Below are 26,364 nucleotides of genomic sequence, written 5' to 3'. Positions count from 1 at the left end.
TGAGCATCCCGTTCTTATATTCCATAATGTTGTCTACACCTCCGTTGACTGCATTGTTAAACGCCCCGCAGTTGTTTTTTACATCGTTGATTTGCTTTTCCTCAGTTTTTGCTTTCTCAAGAATCGAGTGACTCAAGTGGTTAAGTGATTACAACAAACATCAAGTCTCTATGTGTGTTGCTATTATATAAAGTGCTGTTTTTTAATGAGAGTGTTTGCATGTCACAACAAAGGGTGCCGTTTGAAGAAAAAGAAAGTGTTAAAAAGAATCACGTTGGTTTGATATGGCAAGTCAGTTTCATGCTCTTTAAAGGTGTTGTGTGTAATTGTTGGAGGATCTGTTGACATAAATGCAATATAATATACATATGTCTATGAGGTATATAAAGACCCCACATAATGAAGCGTTACGTTTTTATTATCTTAGAATGAGCTTTTTCTATCTACAAACACCACCAACATGGAAATTTGCCATGTTGTTTCTACAGTGGCCCTAAAAGGACAAACTGCTCTACAGAGCGCATTTCGTAAATATGATATCTCCTTCGGCAAAAAGCAAACGTCAGCTGCCGTAGTGCTTTGAAGGGGAGGAGTGGAGTGAGCCATTGGTTGTAATTCACGACCTTACCGCTAGGGTGAAATATTTTCAGTTTCATCAGAATGCACAGCTTCTTTTTAAAACGCTTTGAATAGAGAAGATTGCTTCTCTTTCCCATAATTTGATTAAGGTATGTGTCAGCAGGTGCAACAACAGGTCTAAAATATTAACATATATGCATTCATCTTTTACAGATCTGGAAAACTTCAAAACGCAGACGAGAAGTGCTGTGAATGTGAGGGAAGGTCAAGGTGTCGTTTTGTTATGTGGCACGCCTTTGCATTCTGGAGGTAAGTCTGTGATGTGCTGTATTGTGTTGCCTTAAATAACATAATATCTTTGTTTTTGTAATATCTTTCATTGGTACAGAAGAAGCGAAAATAGTTTTCTGCAAATGTTGGGTTTTGTTGAGGCATGTTCACACTGCTGGAACCAGAAGTGGCGTCAATGCAAAATCATGGCATATTGAAGGTCATTGATGTCGCTGCCACATATGGACTTGCAGCCTATTCAAGCTCAAAACCGAGGCGATAACTCAACCAGCCATAATTGGACAGAAGTCATTAGACTCCAAGTGCAAACAGGAGTGATGCAGCAAGAGACATCAATATCAATTAGAGGTCGCAACAATTACTGCGACAAATGAGATGTCTGAAATTAGTTGTGAATTCTTTTCATAGGCTGGCAGTTATAGTTTGCTGAGATAAATCTGTAATTAAGCATTAGTTTAATTAGAGAACCCAGAAGAGAAACACTTCGTACAATGATACCCATGCGTTTGGCCTTTATGTCACCAGCAATTGAAAACGTGCTTCCGGTGGGGTCACTGACTACAAAGACATAAATAAATCAAAAGTGCTTAAAAAGCGAGAAATGTAATCATTACAGTTTGTTGTGCGCAAACATGTTTCTGAATAGCTAATGGTCGTTTTACTCTGTGTGAGCATACCGGTTAGCTACAGAGCTTCTAAAGAACTCATTTACTATGGATTGCAGATCCAGTCTTTATTTGTTTGGCTTCAATTTGCGTTCTCATTTGAATCACTTTCTTTTCAATCAGACCGGAATCTAGATGCAAATAAAATAAGCAGCTGAAATCTCAACCCAATTAGTGGGAAATACGTTTTTAGAAGACTGTATTTTCTGCTCGGCAGAGGTAATCAATTGTTTATCGTTGCGGATTCAGAAGAGAATGCTAAGCTTTGCACATTTCAAAGCCAATTTTGAAGTGGTTGTGTTTTTTGTTTTTTACTATAAAAAGTTTTAGAAAAAGAGCTAATGCTGCACATTACTTTAAGTATAAAGTTGTTTTTTATCTTTTTAAATATTGAACTCCAATGACAAATTTGCGATTATTACCAACCTGTTTTATCGTATTGAAGAGAACTTTATTGTTTAACGCTGGTCATATTTAAAAGTACTTTTTATTTCCTAGGGCAATACTCATTATGTTCTAATTGTGGATCAAACCTTTTGAAAAGGAAATTTCTCGCTCCACGTTTGAAGTTTTTTTGCTAGATCAAGCTATCATGTCAAACCAGCCACTGTGTCTGTTTAGTTTGCTGAACTCAAAACAGGTTGGTAACAATAACCAATTTATTTTTATCATCATAGTGGAAGCTATATTTTTGACACGTGTAATATTTGAACCGTCTAAGCTACGTTTTTCCCACGGCGATGCTGAATATGCTCTTTGTTGTATAGTAGATAGCAGATGTTCAGCCTTTTGAAAAGCAAGTTTTTTGCTTGATCCAATTGACATGATATCAAAACCAACCATGATGTAGATGTGTATTCCTATTGCTGACTCGAACACAAATTGGTTATTATTACCAACCTGTTTTGTCATTATGCAGGAAGCTATGGTATATTGTTTTACACTTGTAATATTGGAAGCATCAAGCCGTATTATTTTTCCCAGGGCAATGCTGAATAAGCTCTATGTTGCAAAATCGAAAGTAGGTGATCAAACTTTTTGAAAAGCAATATTTCTCTGTCGCTCATTATAAATCTGTCAGATCAAAATGTCGTGATGTCAAACCACCCATGATCTACATTATTTCTGTGACACTATTGGTTTATTTGGATTGGCTAATGAGGGCTCTGGAAAAAATTGACAAGTACCTGTCTGTGTTGTACCATGCCTGTCTAAAAGGTTTCAGACAATCATGACTTTCACAGCCACTCTTGCTTTAGTCTGTTGAATGCTGTAAAATTTCAGAGTACATTTGAATCTTTGCGTTTTCAGAAAGAATTGAATGACGCCCTGCTCATCAAATCTTCTTTTGTTGCAAATACATCATTTTTTGAATGAGTGGTACCCGTCTCAAGCATTCAGAGCCAGACATGTCCTAATAACTTTGATCTTGTCCAGGATTATTTTCAAGCTGTGGGCTTTTTGTTCAGAATTTTTAGTGCTCTTCACTTTGTGAAAACGTCATGGATAGCAAGTGTGTTGCGTATCACAAGTGACGGGGTATGGCATGCACCCTGCCGTGTTGGAAAAAATGATTGGCTCATTTTGCTTCTGTGAAGAGCACAATTGTTAGACATCCTCATAAAAATGTAGATATCAATATGGGCAACAAGAAATCATCCCTTTTTTAGTTATGTGTGCCAGTTTTTGGAAACATAATTTCAAATGTAACTTTCTCTCTTGGGATTTTTTGTTTTTAAGCAAACCAAACCCTGATTCTGAAATTCCCATCCAATCTCTTTGCACTTTTGGTGGGCAACTGGCCTGCCACAGTGTTCCCAAAGCTTTTGGACTGAACACCCGGCCTCTGAAAACACCCCACATCTGCAGTTGCATCATCTGCACAAGCATGTTTTTTTCTTTTATCCTGACTGGCCCCCCACCCTGTTTACTACGGATGACAGGCTAATGCACAATGGCAGAGCCTTTGGTTGTCCCTGGTTCAGCCCTTTTCAGTAAGGGGTAGCCAGGCATGAATGACGCTAGCGGAGAAGCCCTCGTTTCCAGCTACGGTGAGCCGACAGGGCATGTGTCATAAGAGCTCCAGCGAGGCACTTTAATCTAGTTTGTTTCGCTCTCTTTCCTGCCGCCTCTCAAAGAAAGAGATGCTGTGTTAGTAAGCCGTACCTAACCTAAGGAGGTCAGCCCCAGGGGATGAGAGTGGTGTTACACGGACACATCACCCTCGCTTGCAGTTTGAGGTCACAGTTTACTGAACAAAGTGACTCAACACCTTTTTAAAAGCATAAGCATAAGTGTCCGGAGATAATGGTCTGTTTGTGATGTCTTCTCTAGAGCTAACCTTCACCTGGGTCTTCAACGAGTACCCTAACTTCGTCCAGCAGGACAGCCGGCGCTTTGTATCCCAAGAGACGGGGAATTTGTACATCGCTAAAGTGGAACCGTCGGACGTGGGGAATTACACCTGTGTGGTCAACAACACAATTACAAGGGAAAGAGTCTTTAGTTCACCGACGCCTTTAGTGCTGAGAAATGATGGTAAGAGTGGCATTCAGTCGTCAAGTTTGACACGCATACTGTATACTTATGTCTCTTCCAGAGAATGACAGATTCTTCCGCCATTTTTGTGACGCTTCCCTGGCAGTGATGTACATTTTTGGCAATCTTTGTTCTCTTTGGAGGCCCAAGATGCAAATACTCTGTTTATATAAAGATTCTGAATCCAATTTAGAAGTCTTTGACAATTTTTAAGCTTTTTGTTGGATTCTTTTTAAAGTACCCACAAAGCAGATGCTCTTTTCATATGTGTTCATATATTCAAAGAAAAATAACATTTTGTGAAAAGGACAAAAAACGCTGGTGCTGGCTGGCAACTTAAAAAAAAAACGCTGATGGGGAATTAATTTTCCAATACTAATGTACTTACTTTACCAGTTTAAGCAGCAGAAGCATCTTTAGCTACACTGTAAAAATTACTTCACCTTTACGTTAAAGACCCATATAGGAGAATAACTCTTATGGGTCAAAGGAGCAAGTGGCATTTTTATAAGAGGTCTTTATTCGCAAATGTCACGGATGGTTTTAATGCCATTCTGTTGGAAGCCAAAATAGCCTCTTTTAAAAAATGGTAACCTATACCCCTGACAGCGCCTCAAAAGAGTGCACATTTCCATTTGAGATGGATCCTGTTTTTATTATGTCTTCCATAAATCTTTAATAATGTGTCTGTTTTTTTCAGCTCCACCGTTTATTGACAGGTCTTTGTATTTCACCATTTGTTGTTTCGTTTGTGTTCTGGACTACAAAGCGTGTATATCATAAATCATAGATGACGAAGCTGGTTGCATCTGTGTATTGTCTGCCCACGGTAGGAGCAATGGGAGAGTACGAGCCCAAAATAGAGCTTCATTTTCCAGACACCATCCCAGCTGCTAAAGGATCGACACTGAAGCTGGAATGCTTTGCTTTGGGAAAGTAAGTTTGATGCAGGCAGGTAAAAATGACTTGCAACACCTCCCAGTTGAGACAAATTACTTATTATTATTCTTTCTTACCAGTCTATCATGAAACTGGGGTTTGAATTATTTTATTAACGGTAGATTTATTTTCGTGTCAATGTGAAATGATCTTGTTGTCAGTTCTCTTTTTATAAGTGAGAGACAGTAGCTGTCACTGTGCATAAGATTCAGAGTCAGTCTCTGTAAAACTGCACCTGTCACAAAATGTAAGGAAACGTTGGATATTGTTCTTAATTCTGGTTCCTATTTCTGCTTTAGTTTCTAAATGCATTGAATTTTCAACAAACCTGTCACCACATAGAGTTGTTTTTATTGAGTAAATGTTGATCGATGACTCAAGTTATGACAGATGTTTTCTTTACTACACGGTTGTTCAAAAACATTCATAGAGGAAACTGAAAAGTGATCAAATAAATTGTATATGCAATCTTAGTAATTATATGAGTTTGACAGGATCTATATCTTTTTTTCACTGTTCATTACGGTTAACTGTGAAAAGGTTTTTCTATCGTTTTGTTCCAACATTTAAAGAGATATGCTATCAAAAATATAGCTAGACAAATTATGTCATTATTTATAAACCCTCATGTCACTCAAAATCTATATGTGACTCTTTCTACTGTGCACCACGAAAGAAGATATTTTGAGAAATGTCTTGGTGGTTTTGTGTCCACATAACAGAAGTCAGTAGGTGTTAATGTTATCTTATTACCAGCGTTCTTCAAAATATCAAAATATATTTTTGATTCTGCAGAAGAAAGAAATACAGGTTTGAAATCACAAGAGGTAGGGTAAATGATGACAAAATTTTCACTTTTGGGTGAATCTCTCTGATGTATTGTATTAATGATGTATGTAAATAATTGTAGTATATTGTTTTTTGCATAATAGTTCATCCTCACTTAGTTATAACATGGTATATTAATACACATAAATTGCGCTCAGAACTTCAGGTTCGCTCTTGCTGCGGTGTACCGTCTGTCATGGAGGATTTTTAGCGAAGGCTTTTGACTATAATGTCCTGCTTTGCAGAGAGCAATGACCCAAAAGATTTACTCCTTAAATAGTGTGGAAATGGAGCTGGAAGCAGGGCAGAAGGCTCGTCGCTTAGAAAGAGGCAAAAAACAGATTTTCAAAGAGCTGGAGATGATAGCTTTTCAGATTATACAAGAAGCACATCACCCCAGATCCAAACATGAATCGGATCTATTCACACTCACATTTCCTTAATAGGGTGCAGCTATAAAGAAGTGGAGGGAAATTGATATCTTTTACTCTAGCCAAATGTTTCCTTTAGCTACAACTCTGGAATTTAGCTTTGAAATGTGTCACAGATGGATTTTTATTGGATAGGAAAGTGTGTTTCCAAGGAGATTCGTCTTTTGATGATAGTTTTGTGGTTTTGCAGTCCAGTTCCTAAGGTCAGCTGGAGAAAAACCAGCGATGCTCCGTTCCCAAGCAAAGTCAAACTAAAGAATTCCAACGCCATTCTGGAGATTCCAAATTTTCAGCAGGAGGACACTGGGACGTATGAGTGTATAGCAGAAAACAGTCGGGGCAAGAATGCGGCACGGGGTCGTGTGTCCTTCCATGGTAGGTTGTTTGTTTTTATTGAATTTTAATTGAATACTCCTTTCATTTCCACTCCTTTCAACAAACATCCTATGACTGGTGTGTCCTAGGGAGTCGTGACATTTGATCATTTACGTGATCACATGTTAATCGCACCAATGTCTGGAAGGTCAGGGTGACATTCTATGAAAGGTTATGCTTAACTTTTAGCGAACGATTTCTAAAACAACCACCATTGTCATATTCATAATTTAATACAGTTTTTACCCTTTATAAAACATTAAACCCACTCAAGTGTGTTAAATTAAGAGACCTTTTAAAGCTTACCTAACTGTAATAATTGTACAAATGCGACACAATATAAAGCAAAAATGATGTTTTGTAGAGTAATTTTAAAGTTCGCCATGTCAGAGTAGTATTTTCTGTTTCGCTCTTTGATTTGCAAAAGGCAGCAATGTGAAAAACACTCGAATAGTGTTTGCATTAAAGGATTCTGAGGATTTATTCTGTGCAATTATGTGATTTTGTTAATTGAACTCAAGATTCGGTACACAGGCCCTGGAGGGTCTGCCAGGCAACAGGATAATAAGCTTTTAGGAAGGAGGTCAGAGGATTTGTAGCATGGAACCGAACATGTGCCCTGAGTGTGATAGAATTGACATATTCACCGTGTGTCTCACTTCATTGGTTAAATTCATATTCATTTGGCTCTCGTGAAATGGGTCGGCTATTCTTTGTTTTTGTCTGAGCGGCAAGCATCTTGTCAACATTTTTCTGACTAGCGAGTGGGTGTGTGGCCAATTGGATGCGAGGCGGACACATTTTTGTCAAATGGTGCATTAGTGGTGGGTTGCCTGTGCACTATGAAGATAACTTGAACGATAACAATATTGGGGGTGTAACAGTACAGAGATATACTGTACATTCGAGGCATCGTTTCAATTTCTGACAATATGAGGCATCCATGCCACACATAAAATATACAGTATACAGGAGGGACCTTTGACACTGTACACGTATTCATTCCTCACGTTACCTATGTGTAAGTGTATTTTTTGTTCGTTTGTTGAATAACGTTCATTTGATATATGTTGGTTTCATTTGTGAGCTATTAAAATGTAACTGCTTCTGTAAACTAGGCAAGTAATATCAAAATATTGATAAATGAATCGTAATCAAATCGCTGAAATTTTCGAGGTATAATATCGAGGTCGAATATTGCATCACTGGTGGAGAAAATCGATATTGTATCGTGATGAACTGTCCGATTTGTGTTGGGACAACATTAATCATTTTCATTGACTAACTGAAACTGCACAGCGGATTGAGTTCCCAGCATGCTTTGCTCTTATGGCTGGCTTTAGATTTTAAAATCGTGCTATTTTATTTGTGTTTTGGGGCAGATAAGGAGACTTGTTAGGGTTTACTGTTCTGTAATGTTAAAATTCAGAAGATTTTCTGTTGTCTGTGACTGTTTGGGGTTACCATAGTGGTGAAGGGTAAATGTTTTACTTTGGTTGGGTGATTCCGTAAGTAAATCCTCTGCAAATGCAGTAAACCCTCTGGTGGTCCCTGCTAGCACCATACATTACATTTGGTATATAAATAATATATTACATTACATTACATTATTTATTATATATAACATGTGGTATAAATAAAGATAGCATTCACATTTAATTGGCCTGACACAAATGAATTGTTGATGAACTTAAGATTTACTTGTCTGTACAATAAAACTAGTTTAAGTTCAGATAAACAAATTCAATTGTGTGTAGATAGGTGTCATAATAAAATTAAGTTAACCCAACAACTTATTTTTTTGAGTGCATATAGCCAGGTTTGATGTAGTTGATGTTTCCACCAATATTGTCTGTGCATCCTGAATTCATTCATTCGTTTTAATCATGACACATTGGTCGGTATTGTGCACGCGGGACAGCGTCTAATGAATGGCTTGATGTTGATGTACGTAGTTGATGTAGAACCTGCTGTCATTCATCTTTAGGGATATTTGAATGTACGTCACACGAATGAGTTGAAAACTGCAGTGGATCGCTAAAGCTGTCATACAGCTTCAGAACATATGAGTCTTGGACTACTTTTATGGTGCTTCTTTGTCAAGTTTGGCACTAGACAGCCCTATTCTATTTAACTCTATGGAAAAAATTACCAGAGCATTCTAACAAGCATCTCCGTACAGAATTAGAATAAAAAGATATCATTCAGTGAGTGAATGATGATAGAATGGCGTGCTGTTCCTTTAATTTCGTCTGTCGCCACAATTGTATTCATTAGCCTTGGGTAATGTGAGTGGTTTTGAAATTCAATTGCAACATTCAATTTATGAGTATTCTTGAATCTGTCTATCATCCTTTGTTTAATATGACATACTTCTGCATCCGTTTCCTCAGCGACACCTCATTGGCTGCAGGCGATGACGGACATGGCATTGTCCATTGAGGAGAATCTGCTTTGGGAGTGCAAAGCCAATGGAAAACCAAAACCCTCCTACAGCTGGCTGAAGAATGGAGAGACTCTCATGTCTGAGGTACCTCAAGGCTACAGCAGGAACCTAATGAGACCGAAACATTATCTGCTTTGAGTTCAAGGTCAACACACAAACAGCCTGCCAGAGACCGGCGAAAACTGTCATGCATGAGATTAAAACGGCATTGCTTGAAAACAGTAAGACCAAAATGAGTTTTATCAGCCTTGAATGAGATCAGAGACAACAACTGTTAAAGAGAGGCTCCCATGCCATCGGTGTAGTAAAAAGGCTTTAGAGAGACTCCATTAGATGTGACCTGCATTAAGATAGAGCGAGCTACTACCTCCACCCCAACCTTCCATCCCACATCATGTCAATCTTTGCTTGTAACTCTTTGTGCTGAATTCAGCCCTTAAGAAAAGCAGATAATCTTAATGTCCACCATAGCATAAGCAGAACCATCAGCTGAACACCTCTCTACCTGTCTCGCACGCTTTTCCGACTGGGTGCCCGTGCCAAATGAACTGCCCATTAGTATTTCGCGGCAACATTTCTTTTCTGTTCAGTGAAGCGTTGGGTCAGCGTTTTACTTTTCCTCTCTAATAACCTTCACTCTCTTCTAAACTCTTTTTTAGCACGTTTATAGCAATTTTTGAGTGCGGCGGTATTACAACTAAAGGTGTGCAAGCACCCCCGGGCTGTGGATAGTTTGTGTATTGAAAGACTTGTGAGAGCCTTGTCTTCACAATTTGTGTACAGTTAAAAGTATTTTAACGGTTTAGGGTGCCACCTTTAATACTGTGTAAAATTACGATATTAAAGGGTGAGTACTTTTTTATTGAATAAGTGATATCGATAACTCATTAAATAATGTAATGCAATAATACGTTAAATAATATAATGCAATAAAACTTTAAATTAGTAAAATCAGTTTTAACTATAAACACAAAAATATGTTATTTATAGGTTTATATTTAATATAACATTTTTTAATGAAACTACTAAATTATAATTCAAGGTATTTCTAATGCGATATTCACTTTGGCATTAAACGGTTTCATCAGATGCACACGGCTGGCCCGAAGTTTACTTCCGGTCTGTGTTTGTATGTTGTATAACTAAAACCTTTTATATAAAATAAAATGTATATTTATTCTTCCAGCTACCGGAAGTTATGTTTGGGCCACATAACGTTTGTTTTATGTTCTCTATTTTTTGACAATTGTTCTATATTTTGCAGCCCTGACAAAGATTTAAGCAACGTTAAGAATAAAATAGCTGTTTTTAATATGGAACCACCCTAGCAACCACATAGCATCACACAAAAAAACACCCAGAACATTATGACAACAATTCTTGTAACTCAAGTGTACTTAAGTTTTTTGACGTGTTTATAGGGCCGAGTGCAGATAGAGAATGGCGCCCTCTCCATCTCATCGCTGAATCTTTCGGATCGTGGGATGTACCAGTGTGTGGCGGAGAACAAGCACGGGATCATTTATTCCAGCGCCGAACTGCTGGTACTCGGTAAGGCCGCTAATTTTTTTTTCTGTCCGCTCTCCATCCTTCATTTGAATGATAAAACTTTTATTGTCTAGTCAGAACCCAGGCTCACATTGCTGAGCCACATCGCTCAAAAGGTTACTCTGGGCGGCATTGAAAACGTCCCTCTGATTGAGTGCTTCATTCCAAACTCATTTTTCCGCCAATATTGATTCTGATACTTCAGGATGTCTGCGCGTCATGAATTCATTCATTCGTTTTAATCATGACACATTGGTCGGTATTGTGCACGCGGGCCAGCGTCTAATGAATGGCTTCTTTGGAAGATACAGAATGCTGTAAAATGTAAGTTTGGTTGAAGATAAATGGCCCGGAAGAAGCCACTGGAAGAGGGTAGCTCTATTTCTTAAGTCCTTTCGACTTCTCTAAAAGGCTTTTCTCGTCTTGTGCCAGAGGCTGTTTGAACGTCAGTCGCTGTTCATCACAGATTCCGTCGAGCCTTTGAGTGCGAGTCTAAGCGCAGCCAAATCTTTCTTTCGCCTACAGCCTCTCCTCCCAGTTTTTCCCAGAATCCTTTGAGCCGTCTGCTTAAGGCCCGCACGGGTAGTGATGTTACCTTAGACTGCAGGCCACGTGCGTCGCCCAGAGCCATTAGCCTGTGGAAGAGAGGGAGTGAGGTACTGCAAAGAAATGAAAGGTACTGTCACAACTACGACTTTTTCCATTCACCGCTTTGACCACGTGCTTCTTTTGTGATGTTGAACAATTTATTTTCATTTAAGGATTTCTCTCTTCGCCAATGGGACACTTAAGATTAACAACGTAACTAAGCGAGATGGGGGTGGTTACACATGCGTCGCGAAAAACCAGTTTGGCACCGCAAGCACAACCGGAAAACTGGTGATCACCGGTGAGTATTTGATCGTCAGAACCGAGGCTCAGCGGTTAGCTCGTGTGTCCCCCTTGTTGAGTTGTGGCGTTCAGGTGGGCAATAGGGTTTAGAATCTGTTGAATGTTATTGTCCAAACCACAATCATCATTTTCAGTTCCCAATTCACTGCTCTTGAATACAAATTTGGTAAAACAGATTCCTTGTAACTACGCAGTCAGACATTTTATGAATCTCTTTTAAAATACGTTGACCATTTTTTTAAATGGAATAATGGATTCTTAAGTATTATTTTGATCAAAACCAGCATCAGTTTGCAGGCCAGACACGAAACAATGCAGTTGGCTCTTTAAATACTGCATTCTTGATCATTTAACTATAAATAGTTTTGATAGACATGTCGCTTCTGTCTCTTATCGTGCCACATTACTTCAGCCACTTCACAAAATGCATTAGCCATCTGACAGCTCTGTTCTGTCAAATTTCCATTGTCGTTCTTTCAGCCTTTCAAGTGCAAACAATCACACGCTTTAAGATTTGTTTTATATAATCGAGCCACTGCTGAGGAGCGTTGCACAATACTTCGACACTACTTCAAGACGAATAGCTTTTGTTATCAATGTCGAGGAAAAAAAAGAGATCTCTTCTACTCGCATCATGAGAGCTGTCTGTATAACAGAGGAATTAGATTTTTTTCTCTAACGTTTTTTATAGCACGCTTGGCCTCTTGCTTCATTCCTACACACACATCCGTTTCTCGTATTACTCATAGTTAAGGTCATTCTTAATTGCCGTGGCCATTATCCATGCGGACTGTCATCTCATTACGCTACAGAACAATGTTTTCTCACTTTTCATTATATAGGCTAGCGGTTTAATCTGCAGTATTTTTTATGTAAATCAGTAGAAGCTCATTACCTTTGTAGTGTATCGTTGAAAATGTTCAGGAGCATACGTCGTTTTTCTTTCTTTTATTTTTCACTCATTACGTGTTTTTTTTCACGCACCGACAGTTGACCCCCTTAATTAAATTTAATTAGAATCTAAGACCTCTTTTACAAAGTGGCCCCACCCTCTCTGCTCCACCAATTCTCCATCTCACGTTATGTTCTCCCTCAATTTCCGGGCTTCCTATGGTATGGCAGAACCTTAAAATCCAAATGTATAGTACCCGTACCTTAAAATTCAGATAAATTAAAAGAGCAACCCATTCTGGTTTATTATAGCCAGACATTTGACTCCTGCAAAAGGTCTGGTGGTTTTCGCAGCTTACGCTGCCTACCTTGAAAGAAAGAGCCTTTTTGAGCGACATATTATTCGATCAAGCACAGTTTGTTTTAACCTCATTAGGGATATATTGTACCACAATAATGATTTACTAAGTGGTAATGTTTTAATTCAAACAGACAGTGGGGTGTTCACTGAGGTTCTGACTTCCCAGCTTCAAGCGACTCTTATAAAACACCAACAGCAGCGATTCAATTGATGATGATTTATATCTTATTCATTACAAGTTAAACCATTTCTTTGTTTTATAATATAATTCATTTAAATTGCACAACAAAATTAAGTAGTCCAATTATTTGCACGGTCACAGAGGGTCGTCTTTCCCTTTTAATTGTATCCCAGAGATTCATCCGACTGTGTTGTCATTGTAACAGAGCCCACGAGGATCAGCCAAGGTCCTAGCAGCACAGAGATCACTGTGGGCGAGAGCATCGTGTTGCCCTGTCAGGTGAACGCTGATCCAGCCCTGGACGTGGCCTTCTCCTGGGCCTTTAATGGTCAGCCTATTGATTTTAATCAAGACACGGACCATTTTGAAAGAGTTGGAGGGGTGAGTATTGAATTGTGTGTTTAGGCCGTTATTGCAACATCAGCACCCTCGTCACCACCAGTGCCAACCGTAAAATATATTAAGGGAAAATAATGGTGGAAATGTAACTCAAAAGAAGATATTTTGAAGAATGTCGGTAACTGAACAACACTGTGCCCCATTTCCTTCCATTGTATGGAAACAAAACATCTCATATGCAGGTTTCGAACCTCGTGAATTTGATTAAATGATGAAATTTCATATTTTGGGGCGAATTATCACTACTAAGGTAGAGTAGTGAAAAAAAACACACTGATGGTTGTGTGCTTGGGTTTGTAATCTACTTTTTGGTGTGCTGGACTAGAAGCTATTTAAACCAAATTGTCCCCCTTACCGAGATTTATACGGCTATTAAACAGTATTTTGAAACTCCTTTAATTTTGCTTTCTTGTTCTGGGTCATTTATTCATTTGACCTACATTGAATGTGAATGATTCAACATATATCCCAAACAGAATCTCTCAACAGAAAGAAGCAAGAAAACAGGCCACATCAATTAAAAGTCTTGTTCCCATTTCACCCTTACAGCTCCACAGGACATTGTTACATCTCGAGGGAGACAATTTCTTGTGCAGCACGACTCAAATAAATCGAAATCCTGCCTTGAAAAAGGCTTTGTGTTTTGCAGAACATGCATTACATTTTTCAGTTACGACTCTTTTGTTTTCTCAAGTGTTGACAAATAGTTGAAGCAAAATGTGTTGTTATAAGAACGGTGTTCATTAAAGGACCGTTTTGAGATGTAACACCTACATACTGGAGGTTGGAATGATGTCTCAGTAATGTCATGTGATGTTGGTCATGTAAAGTTCATACATTAGGATCTTTTCTCAAAGGCCATTACAAATGACATTGACATATGCAGATGGCGGTTATAATGAGATGGTTTTCACAGATCCACACTTCCTCTGCTCCTGAAGATTACCACCCTCTGTCTCAACCACCTCATTCATGGATTCATTACCATAATTAAACATCAACCCCCTGCAGTCTTTCCATAGAGTCCACAAATGCTCAATTTCAATGGCCGGTTGGCGCTCTTAAAGTGGGAGACTCCATATCAAATTCAGATTTTTTACGTACAGTTACAGGGATAATGTAGAAGGATTTCTTAAAGAATTAGTTCAGCAAAAATGTGATATTCTCCCATAATTTACTCACATTCATGACATCCATGCATAACTTTCTATCTTTAACTGATGACTAACAACAATTTTAAGTTCAATCATTTTTTAATAGTGCTCAAAGCTCCATTTAAACCCATTAAGTAATGCAAATAACTACAGTAGCGTAATACATGCTTGTGAGAGACATGATTGAGCTTATTTAGCTAAATGAACATTTAAACAGATCTGATAAATTCAGAAGCTGATAACTTCAAATCTCATCAGTTCTCTTCTTTTATATGACGAAAGACGCAACTGGTCGCAGGACTTGACAACCTACCAGATTCAAAATGATAGCTGTATTACAGTTCATTTGATACCCGCAAAGATCTGTTTGTTTACATTTTAAACAGTTTGGATAAAGTTATTTGGGTTACTTTAAGGATGTATGTGGGCAGTTGACAAATAAATCATAAAAATTACAATGAAGATACATTTATCTCGGGCAATTTTATTTTCTAAACGTTAACATTAATAATATAAGCAAATATATTTCAACAGTTTGTTTTCTACATGTTTGCTTCGTGGCACCATTCGTTATTTACGTTATTTTTGTCAACCCCCATGTGCTTTTTGGCGTTTTACCATCTTGAGCTTGTAAAGAACAGAACGTGATGGCATTTTAATATAAATGTATTAGCTTGTATTTAACTGAAGAAAGGAAGTCCTATACAATTGGAATGACACGAGGATAAGTGAATTATGATTATTTACTTATGACTATTATTAGAGACGCACCAATATATCCTTTCAATCGAAAGAGGACAGGAAAATGTTATAAATGTGTGCTCTATATATAGAAAATGTTAAAAAAAAACATCACTTGTTTGATGGGCAATATTAATATTCATTCGTTATCGGCAGATATTCGTTATCGGCAGATATCACCAAAGAATCGGTAGAATCGGTTTCGGTGGAGAAATGTAGTATCGGTGGTTCTCTTATTATTTAAAACCGAAGCACAGAGGATGATCTGATTAGTGTTTCTAGTTTTGGCAGATATAAAGTGAGTAGTACATGCAAATGTAAATTCCATGTAGGCCTATACTCAGTTTAGATATTAGTTTTCTCCCACTTGATTCCTGACAACACACTTTGGTATGAAATCTTGCAGTATATGTTGTATGGAAAAAAACATATTCTCTAAGGCTTGAGTGTGCTGTGTGTTTTATTTAGATCGATATTAGCACCCACTGACTTATGTAATTGTGGAATAATTAGCATCGTCTTGCCAATTAGCCGGTGTGTGTTACTGCGTTCCTGTGTGGCACAGAGAGTTGGATCCGAACGAATCCCAGAGGCTAGTTACTGAGAATGTTTATTTAGCTCTCAGATTTTTATCTCTCAGAGCACAGCCGCCATCTCCAGTATGTCAGAATAGGCAGAAATCAGCACAGGTTTTCAGCAAGAAACATCGGTATGGCAGCCTCAGCTTTATTTTCGTGCTTACAAAATATGCATCAAAATAATAAATACTAGAGTACTAGACACACATTGCTGGTGAAATCAGGCCTTGTGTCACTCTGCCTACATTCAATTGAATGGAACCCACATCTCATTTTATACAAATCAGTTATTTTGGATGACAGTGTGAACAATTCTGTGCAATTCTGACCTGGGCCACATTCATATGTGTAAATAAATCCGGTGTGTCTGATGTGTTTCCAAAGACTTCAGTATGAACCATCAGGTCAAATGTTTGTTTGAAATACATATTCATGTTTATCAATGTTACATACAATACAAGCAATACAAGTTTTAAAGCATGGCTTTTATAGGTTATTTTATTACATTAATGTGTTTATAATGAATGTATTTATACATTATACACACACATAAATGTATATGTGTGTAAAATGTAAATTGATTTGGTTGTCTTGTGGTATCACAAGTTTACTGCAGTTTGAACAATAAAATACATGTATTAACAAAATATACGTTGATCTTTGGATTTTTGCAACAGAGCTTTTCCGGTGACCTTATGATTCGAAACATCCAGCTTAACCACGGAGGGAAATACGTTTGCCTCATCGACACAGATGTCGAGAGTCTGTCCACTAATGCAATATTGGTTGTTAAAGGTAGGAACAAATTGTCTTTTGGTTTATATGTCCAAACGCACAAGATTTGCCTTCTGAGCCCCGCATTATATTTATTTATAACCGTCGCACTTACACACTAAACAGTGTCCCGCTAGGTGTGTATTTTAATGAAAGGGGGCGTCTAATGCAGCAAGAGTTCAGATAGTGCTAAATGTGTCATTTGGGATGGTTTATGGTGCCACGTCTTCTCTGCGGTGTTTAAGAGTGTCGCATTGGTATTCACAGCCAATACACAACACGGTTCTGTCCCAGGTGTTCGAATAGCAGCTTGTTTATCATAGAAGATGTCTTTAATTGGCTCATTTACACATCGGCTAAGCAGCACAACGCACCCCCTGAAATCCATTCAATTGAAGAAAAAACATTATTAGGAACAGAAATGTGAATCATTTAGTTTGTATGTGTGTGAACTGTTTACAAACGTACACACACATATTCTATTGCGATAGTTATAGCAACATCCGCATGCACAGACCAGTTGTCAAGTACTCCATAAAACACACAGGCGTCTTGGTCTGTACATCAACTTTAGAGCAGGTTGAACTTTAGAGCAGATGCAGAGACTGATCAAACATTCTTAATGAAATAATTAAGTTCATCACTGGATGTGATTGAGTCAGGTCCCCCCAGTCCACCAGATTTGGTCGTGGTAGAAGAAGTCACGGATAGCACGGCCCAGCTGTCATGGAGCCCAGGACAGGATAATGGAAGTCCCATTACAGGATACGTCATCCAGGGCAGGACTCCCTTTACTGTGGGCTGGCAAGCCGTTGACACGGGTACACTGTTTATCTGTTTATTTATTTATAATTTTTACTGTCAAAAATGAAAGCACTTTAATGCACTCAGTCTCCCTTTTAAGAAAACAAAATGTATGTTATAAATATTTATTTGAAGCCTTCCGACTGTTCCTGAAAGCCTTAACAAAATAGTTAATGTATTTATATAATTCAACGGTTTCGTTCTGTCTTAAACATATTTTATGGCATTTATGAATTTATTGCAAAAGTTTAAAGTATTGTTAACCTAAAAAAAACCTAATATTTTCGCAATTTACTTACCCTCCAAATCTGTTTGACTTTCTTCATCCAAACTCAAAAGAAGATATTATGAAGAATGTCGGAAACCAAACATGTTGATTGGACCTCATTGACGCCTATTCTATGGAACCACTCTGACAATTTTCAAAATATCTACTTTTGTGTTTCACAGAAAAGTCATACAGGTTTTGAACGAGTGAATAAATGATGAGAGAATTTTTATTTTGGGGTGAACTATCCCTTTAAATGGTTCATTTTCTTGGTCTTGCCCACAGTTCCTGAGGTGATCAATGGGAACACTCTTACCGCAACAGTAGTGGGTTTGAACGCCTGGGTGGAATACGAGTTCAGAGTTCTGGCCAGTAATGGTGTTGGGATGGGAGAACCAAGTCCACCATCCACCAAGATCAGAACTGAGGATGCGAGTGAGTTCTGCACTTATTTCCTTATTTTTTTTAAAGACACTACGGATATGCACTGAAACAGAACACACTTCCTCACTGGCATCTTTCATCTCTTTTAGTCCACGTGCAACATGCCCACAATAAAAAAAATTATCAAATATAAATCTGTGATACTTTTTAAACCGAAAGAACCCCAGTGAAGGTCCTTTCACAACATTAGCTCTAGCTTTAAGCGGCACTTTGACCTCCACCTTGCAAAAAGCTTCACGGGTAGAGGCACGGAAAACGTTGCTAGGTGACGAGAAAGTGAAAGTGATGTAATGATACAGTATTGGAACTGACGACAACCATTTGCTGTCACTTGAAAAGGTTCGCGACAAAACGGAAAAAAGAGAGCTCAACCATTGTGTAATGGAACGCTAGTGTTGTACTGCATAGAAAGTCAAGTGAAAGGACCATAAGAGTCTCTCTGGAAGCAAAATGTAAATCAACCTTTGATTCCCAAACAAAAAGGTTTAAGAAATCCACTAATCGGAATAGTCAAGTACTCCGATTCAATTTTGCAGTTTACATTCTCTCTCTGGGTTTCCGTCCGTAGTGCCTGACACAGCGCCCACTGAAGTTGGAGGTGGAGGAGGAACCAAGTCGGAATTAGTGATAACGTGGGAGGTAAGTCATTTGTCAGATTTTACCGCTCTCTCAGTCGGCCTGGTCTAAATGCCAACGCTTAATTGTGTCGAATGAAATGTAGCCATTTTATGATCAGTACTAAGACCCTCTCCGCGCCCGCCGGACTCCAGGCTTTATTTCCTCTCCTACGAATGAAAGTCAGCTCACAGCCAGTGTTGCTTTGAAGTTTATTTCAGCCACAAATAGGCTTCAGACTGACCGGGAGGAGAGTATGAGTTCATGGTGAAGTTTGCTTATTTTTTTTGCATAAAACAAGTTGAGGATGGCTCACTGATTTTTTGAAAAATCAGTTAAAATCAGGTTGTTAAACTTGAAAAGGCTCTATTTACATTTGAGGTAGTGGACTTACTATTTTCTTGATTACATGAAGTTGACCATTTTTAATCATTTTAACTGAAGTTGAACTGTGGTGTCTGCCCATTTTTGGAGTAACTGCAAATAATTTGAATTGATTTCTACTACAGCCCTGTTGGGTCAGTTGGTATGTTGGACTCAATGTGTTTTAATATCACTATAGTTTTGTGTTCCACTCTCAGCCTGTTCCAGAGGAGTTGCAGAACGGAGAGGGCTTCGGTTACATCATCGCCTTCCGTCCAGTGGACACGGTCACTTGGACCCGCGCCCTGATCTCGGCGCCTAGCCTCACCCGTTACGTTTTCCGCAATGACACCATCCCGCCTTTCTCACCCTTCAATGTCAAAGTGGGAGCGTTCAACAACCGAGGGGAAGGGCCATTCAGCTCCATAACAACCGTGTTCTCGGCAGAGGAAGGTACAGATGGATTTATCTACATCATTACACACAATAACAACCGCCTACATGCGGAATACAGGCTGCCAAATACAAAACCATCAGTGTATATAGACCATTTTACAAGTTGTAAATAACACTGGTCCTTTTTTAACAGAAAACTGTTATTTTGGACAACCATTGTTTGTCTTGCAAAATGATCATAAGATAATGGAGAGATAACCATAAACGAATCAGTTATGCCTAAGTGGTGTGGGAGTAAAAGTTTAATACTAGTAAGAAGACGTGAAAGAGTGCACTGATAGGAGGGGAGACAAAATGGAATGCCGCTGGATTGGATGTGTCGCTTGTGCAATATAACATTTCTGCACATAACATTTATAATGTACAAAAATTACAAATTGATCAGTTTGACATTCACACCGTTGAGACCATTAAGAAAAGTCGAACATTTGGTCGCACTGTAGAGACTTAAGCAACTTTTGTACTATCAACACCGCCGTCTGGAAGAGATTTCAGACGAAATATCCATGTAAGAGTTTGGTTCCATCCTCCATTCAGTTCTGGTGTCCCTGGCTCATGTGCACGATCAGCAGTCATAGGCCAACCCCAAATGCTCTCAGCGGTTGAGACGTGTGATGACGTCCATCCCAAGCCAGTACCGATCAACATCCCACCCCTTCTGTTTGTCTGTACGTTTCAGAGCCAGTGAGCAACAGACTTCAAAATAAAAAAATGTGTTAATGCATGATAAAATAATTGTCGGCATTAATTAATGCGTTAACGCATATAATAACGCGTAAACTTGCCCAATTTAATAAAAATAAAAAAATTAACATTTATGTCTTGTTATTTCAAACCTGTATGACTTACTTTTTTCCAGCAGAACACAATAGAAAATATTTTCAAAAGTTGGTAACCGAACAGCAGTGGCACCCATTCACTTCTATTGTATGGACACAAAAGCAAAGTGAATGTGTTCCAGTTAACAACGTTCTTGAAAATATCATCTTTTGTGCCCTGCGGAAAAAAGAAAGTCAAACAGGTTTGAAATGACAACAGTAAATGATGACAGTTTTCAGTTTTTGTGTGTACAATCACTTTAAGATCCATTCTAATATTTCCATAATAAGATACCAGATACCGTATGCATGCTTAATATTTTATCTCCACACAAACACACTCGAGCTCAGCAGTAGTCCCAGCACGCTCTCAAACACTCACTACCCTCCGATCTCACATACAGGTGTGACCTTGAATGAAAATGATGGAATAAGTTGATTGAGACAGCTTTTTGCTCCACCCCTCTCATTCACGCTGCAAATGACAACCTTATATTAGTTATTGCAGCTATAGGTTACTGCAAATCCTGCTAGACACTTACAGGCATGTTGATGTGCTGGTAGTGGTAATTGAATTTTCCAAACAGATTGTCTCCCTCACTGTCTGTCACGCTTCCTATTAATATGAAGTAGGGTCTCTCTCTCCGGTGAGACTGGCCCCTTTATTCTCAGCCTTAATCAAATTTCTTCTCATTGGCTGTGTAAAGCTTTTTGAACACCTTCCTGTTTCTGTGCAGTGCCGAGCGTAGCCCCTGAGAAAGTTTTAGCGAGAAGTCTGTCGGCGGCCGACATCGAGGTTTCCTGGGTGCCCATCCAGTCCACACCTGAAAGGGTTCTTGGATTTGAGGTTTGATATTATCTTGTTTTCTGTGGATGCATCCCATTGTAACTGTGCATATCTGAATGGCTTGTACTGTACATTTGCTGTATATTGACTATTGTTTTGTTTAAATGCCACATAAGTATCTCATTTGCACAGATATTGATTATAGATTTTTGTGAAATAAGTAGCTATAGAAAGGTGACGACGCATATTATTCAAATACCACGGAGAAATGGCATAGTACCAATTAAATTATTTGAAAAAACTCCCAAATAGTGTCACTTTGCGATATATTAAAACATGTTTATCACTGCTGGTGGGCGGGGCCTTGCCAAGGATGTCACACGGGCATGTTTTTTGGCACGTTCAAGGACCATACATGAAGGGTAGTCTACATGATTAGGTTTAGGATGTGGGTTCGGGTTAGGATATCGCAAGACTGGCAACATCAAGGATTTAGTCAAAACCAACAAGTCACGCCCACCGATCTGACTCGAAACACAAAGGATATAGTGAGAGGAACATCGCCATTCCCCGTAATTATGGTATACGGAACTAATAATAGCACTCCTCACCTCTCCGTGCTATCTGAAATATGTAGAATACCAGAGTTTAGATGGTTACACGTCGTAAGCCTTCAGAAGCTGGCCGAAAGCTCTCAGCTGGCCTTTCAAGAATGCAAAGAGAGTCTCGCTTTCTTACAAGCCACTCTCTCCATCTCTGTCACCCCTGCCCTGTGGCACAAAAACCGCCACGTTGCCATGGTAACGGCCATATTGTCTGGAAAGAATAGAGCTATCGTGTCACCGGATTTCTAGATGAGAAAAACATTTGGGTTGTTTATTTTTTGTACCAAAAGAGAGCATGTGTGGCTTTCCTGTGGCTCAGTGGTTAGAGCATGGCGCTAGCAACGACAAGGTCACGGGTTCGATCCCATAGTCAGAAACAAATGTATAGCACAAAGCAATGTAAGTCGCTTTGGATAAAAGCGTCTGCCAAATGCGTAAATGTAAATGTATGAATCAAAGGAGTGCGTCATGTGTTTGTGTGTATAAGGGAAGTCTTTATACACATACGTACAGTTAATTCCTTGTATTCACACAAACTTTTTAAAGCACATGCAATATTTAGTTTGGTCTTATTTAACCGTTAATGCATTACGTCTTGAAGAAAGTCACTTTTCAGTAAGTTTAAAAGACTTCCACAGAGTCAAATCTACACAATTACTCATTTAAAAATTTGACTCCCTTCGGGCAGATCCTTTTGTTTGATTCTTAAATTGACTTAATTTTCCGACACCTAGTATCTAAATATTGATATGACGCATGACCAGAGGTTAATAATGAATAATTTATTTTTACATTTGTTTCTCACCTAAACGTTAATTGAAATGTCACAAAATCAATTACATATCGCTTCACAAGAGTATCAAATTTTCACCCTGCCAGATATGTTTGCAAAAGGCGGTGAGACACATTTGACTCTATCATCATTTTGTTATATTCGGCTACGCAGTTCTTTCACTATTTTATCTCCACAGATCTCATTCACTTTCGTGCCTTTGATGTTTTTATCCATAGTCTGCTTTCAGGCTTTTCACGGTATTACATTTTACAATACAGTACATTACAAAAATGCATTTGGTAAATGCTTTTATCCAAAGCAACTTACAGTTATGATGACTTATGATGACTTAAAATGCACATTTGCAGTGATGTGATGAATTCATTCTATATCATGTCACCTTCTTTGGCAGCAATATAAAACACTGCTGGCATTTGCTCTTAATTTGATGTTATTAATTATAGAGATGCATAACGCAATATATTCTATTAAAAACACAAGTGTGTAATTCAGTTTCCAAAACGAACTCTTTATTCAGGTATCTGCTCACACTTTGACAATAATCAGCATATTGAGGGTCACCGCGGGTTACGAGGGTGTTTAATTATATTGGCGGAGAGCTGTTCACATCTAAATCATTGTCAAGGATATGAACAACGTCCTTGTTGTGTCTCCCGGCGAACAGGTGGTGTACTGGGAAGACGACACCAAGCCGGATACGGTGGGTAAAGTGAGGATAACTGGAAACTACACAGCGGTGAATGTTAGCGGACTGCAGGGGAACACTCAGTATTATGTAGCAGTGTGCGCTTTTAATACTGCCGGAACCGGCCCTCAGTCTGCTCCTGTCAACGTCACCACTAAAAAACCACGTGAGTACACTGAGTAGTTAAAGGAACAGTTTACCCAAAGATGAAAGTTCTGTTGTTCTGATGAACAAAGAGAAAGATATTTAGAAGAATGCTTGTAATCAAACAGTTCTTGGCCACCATTAGCTACCATAGTAGGGGATTTGGAACAATTTGAGGGTGAGAAAAGGAACAGTTCACCCAAAAAAATGTATTCTGTCATCATTTAAAGTTCTCTCGAAAGCACAGATTCATTGCTTCGACATCTAGTCTTTTTAAGGCCTGTTCAAAACAAGAATGACCCGTTTGATGATAAATATAATGAAAACGAATTGAATTCTAATGGATTTGGATTGGGTGTCATTTTTTAAGTGTTCACTACTTGGAAGAAAATTAGCTCTTAAAGGAATTTCAATTATTTTATCTCATTATCAATAATTGTTTTGATTAGTTTTCTATTATTCTACAATATTAATAAGGATAGAATAAGTGATCCTAAACTTTTAAATCTTGTGTAGTCAAAATATCTCCCTTTTTTCATGTTGTGTTTGTCTTTGTTCCTCAAACAAATCCACAGCACCTGGGCAGCCTCCTCAAAACGTAGAGTGGAATCTGATTGGTTCTCAGCTCATGCTGCAGTGGGATCCAGTCATAGCTCTCGAAACAGAATCGGAAGTCACTGGCTACATAGTAAGCGAAATCTGTCTTTCAGCATGCAGACTAGAAAATCTATTTCAAAAGCGCTTTCCATTTAGCTCAGAAACCCCTCCTTCGTTCGTTGAACGCTAATACCAAGAGCTACGTTTGCAGATGATACTCTTGATAAAAATGAGAGTTTTCGTGCTTTTGCTACAAATATATGGCTCTAACGTACCTAAAAATCAATAGTTGGTATGTTTTTATAGATAAGAGCACAACATATGCTATGTCATGTCATGTTGCACCTCTCTGTTAATTACACAGCACGCTACTAACAGCTCTCACAGTGCTCATTTCTTCACACTGGAAAAAAGTCATTGATCTCAGGGGAAAGGCACTAGCCATTATCATCAGTAAACACTTTCTCTTGTAACTTGTGTTTAGTTGCTTTAATGATGTCAAAGAGTCACATACGCAACCATTAATGATGTTTGCTTAGGAAAATGTCACTATTATTGAGGATTGAAGATGTAGGGATGAACATTTGAATAAATTATTTTACAGACATAAACGATAACTCGAAACCAGTTGTTTGTTGAGGAGAGATGGGCTATGCAGGTTTTCCTTGTGGATGATAAAAAGCTACACATATAGAAAAATTCTTTCCATTTGTCCACCCTAATGTTAGTTTAAAACCTGTATAAGACGCTTTCTTCTGTGGAACACCAAATCATATATTTTTAGAAATGTCTCTGTGGTTTTGTGTCCATAAAATGGATGCATGTGTTGTTTGGTCACCAACATTTATTTAAATATCGTCTTTTGCGTTCTGCGGGAGAAATAACTTGAAACATGTTGAAAGTTATTTTTGGAAAAACTGTCCCATAAAAAAATCTCAACCTTAAATGATATTGTTCCACCATCCACAGATACTGTACAGAAGACATCGAAATAACGACATGTACACCATCATCACCAACAAAACATCCGTGGAATTGACCCTCAACCCAAACGACAACTACGTCATACAGATCAAGACCCTCAGTGAAGGGGGACTAGGGGAAGGAAGTGAGCCAATCCACATCCACCAACTCAGTAAGTCTGTTGTCCTCCCTTTTATTTCGACTTCCGCAGACATTGATTAGCTCCTCATGGGGATTCAGTCAGTTTGGGCGCCAAAATATTTCAGTCTTTTCTCCTCAGCCTCGGTTCTTTTTTAGAGTCGCAGAACTCGACCTTTTAAGAAATGCACATTCATTCGCCATCTATCTCTGTCACTCGCTTATTCCTTGTTGACTGTGGCGCCCGAGTGGCATATAAAGTAGTGAAAATCACCCTCCCCACCACCCTCAAGCATCTTCCTCAAATGGGCGGCAATCAAACTCGACTTCCCTTCCTTTTCGTACAGAAGATGTGCTCTCAGATGTGACGGGAGCCCTTATCGTCATGAGATTCTTTCCCCTCTGAAGCTATTAATAATGTAGATAGCGGAGCAGACCCGATGCGTAATTCCTCTTTGATTTACAGCGAGCTGTCTGAGAATTAAGACATAAACAATGATTATTTTTCTCCCATCCGAGAGGTTAAATTGTGGTTCCTAACGTTTCTGTTTGACTTGGGTTGCAGGCATGGGTGCTCGGGGATCCAAAGCTGGAAGGCTGTGCGCTCTCTCTCTCTCTCCTCTGCTAATATGCGCTCTGTCAACGCTCAGTGCCTCATGATGTTTGAGCACCAGACACGGGCACAGTGACAAAACGCATACAAACATTCTGCTCATCACGCAACCGAGTCTTATCCGATGGGAGTCCCCCAACTCCAGAGATTCTGCGGGATATTGAAACGTCACAAGGGAACATGGGTGAATTCCTCATTCGTAAACATGGAACAGATTTATTGAGGTGTTTGGATTGGCACAGATGGGCTATAGTATTATAACAGCTTGTTTGGCACTTTAAACCCAGGAATAAGAAACGTTACAGCTTTGTTCACACTGCAGAAAAATCAGATCTGGTTTTCAGGTCTATGAGAGGGTTAGATCTAGCACATTTTTTTAAATTGCTTTTGCATCTTGAATTCCCCCCTAAAAAAAAACATTAATAACCATTCAGACACATGTGTACCAATATCAGATTTCATGTTTAGACTGCAAAAACGAATAGACTAGAATTTAATGCACCAAAAAATCTGATTCTTGCCTGTGTGAACAAAGCAACAACGCTCAACATTTCATGCGTCTGTTGATTTTTTTATGTACAGTGCCAATGCGTGCATCCTTCATCTTGCGCTCTGATCTTCAAGAAACAAACAATGCCTTAAATTCATGTACGTACCA

General features: G+C 38.7%; 1 protein-coding gene across 1 annotated transcript in view; it reads left to right on the top strand.

Annotated features, from left to right (window-relative positions):
• The window catches only part of cntn3b (contactin 3b), a 43,051-nt gene extending 17,030 nt beyond the window's left edge, over nucleotides 1–26,021 (top strand). Inside the window, exons 5-23 of the mRNA XM_079461371.1 lie at nucleotides 793–888; nucleotides 3,870–4,073; nucleotides 4,907–5,009; nucleotides 6,462–6,646; nucleotides 9,040–9,176; nucleotides 10,514–10,643; nucleotides 11,166–11,316; nucleotides 11,402–11,529; nucleotides 13,170–13,345; nucleotides 16,514–16,631; nucleotides 17,273–17,431; nucleotides 17,968–18,117; nucleotides 18,695–18,765; nucleotides 19,323–19,557; nucleotides 21,116–21,225; nucleotides 23,231–23,417; nucleotides 23,971–24,083; nucleotides 24,962–25,127; nucleotides 25,659–26,021. Of these exons, the coding sequence (XP_079317497.1) occupies nucleotides 793–888; nucleotides 3,870–4,073; nucleotides 4,907–5,009; nucleotides 6,462–6,646; nucleotides 9,040–9,176; nucleotides 10,514–10,643; nucleotides 11,166–11,316; nucleotides 11,402–11,529; nucleotides 13,170–13,345; nucleotides 16,514–16,631; nucleotides 17,273–17,431; nucleotides 17,968–18,117; nucleotides 18,695–18,765; nucleotides 19,323–19,557; nucleotides 21,116–21,225; nucleotides 23,231–23,417; nucleotides 23,971–24,083; nucleotides 24,962–25,127; nucleotides 25,659–25,753 (2,714 nt within the window). The 3' untranslated portion in view covers nucleotides 25,754–26,021. The remainder of the gene's footprint in view (nucleotides 1–792; nucleotides 889–3,869; nucleotides 4,074–4,906; nucleotides 5,010–6,461; nucleotides 6,647–9,039; nucleotides 9,177–10,513; nucleotides 10,644–11,165; nucleotides 11,317–11,401; nucleotides 11,530–13,169; nucleotides 13,346–16,513; nucleotides 16,632–17,272; nucleotides 17,432–17,967; nucleotides 18,118–18,694; nucleotides 18,766–19,322; nucleotides 19,558–21,115; nucleotides 21,226–23,230; nucleotides 23,418–23,970; nucleotides 24,084–24,961; nucleotides 25,128–25,658) is intronic.
• The last annotated feature ends 343 nt before the right edge of the window (nucleotides 26,022–26,364 follow it).

The sequence above is a fragment of the Barbatula barbatula genome (assembly GCF_947034865.1).
Source record: "Barbatula barbatula genome assembly, chromosome: 7".
Lineage (NCBI taxonomy): Eukaryota > Metazoa > Chordata > Actinopteri > Cypriniformes > Nemacheilidae > Barbatula > Barbatula barbatula.
Note: the sequence above shows the minus strand (reverse complement) of the source record. Positions and strands in the feature narration are given on the sequence as shown.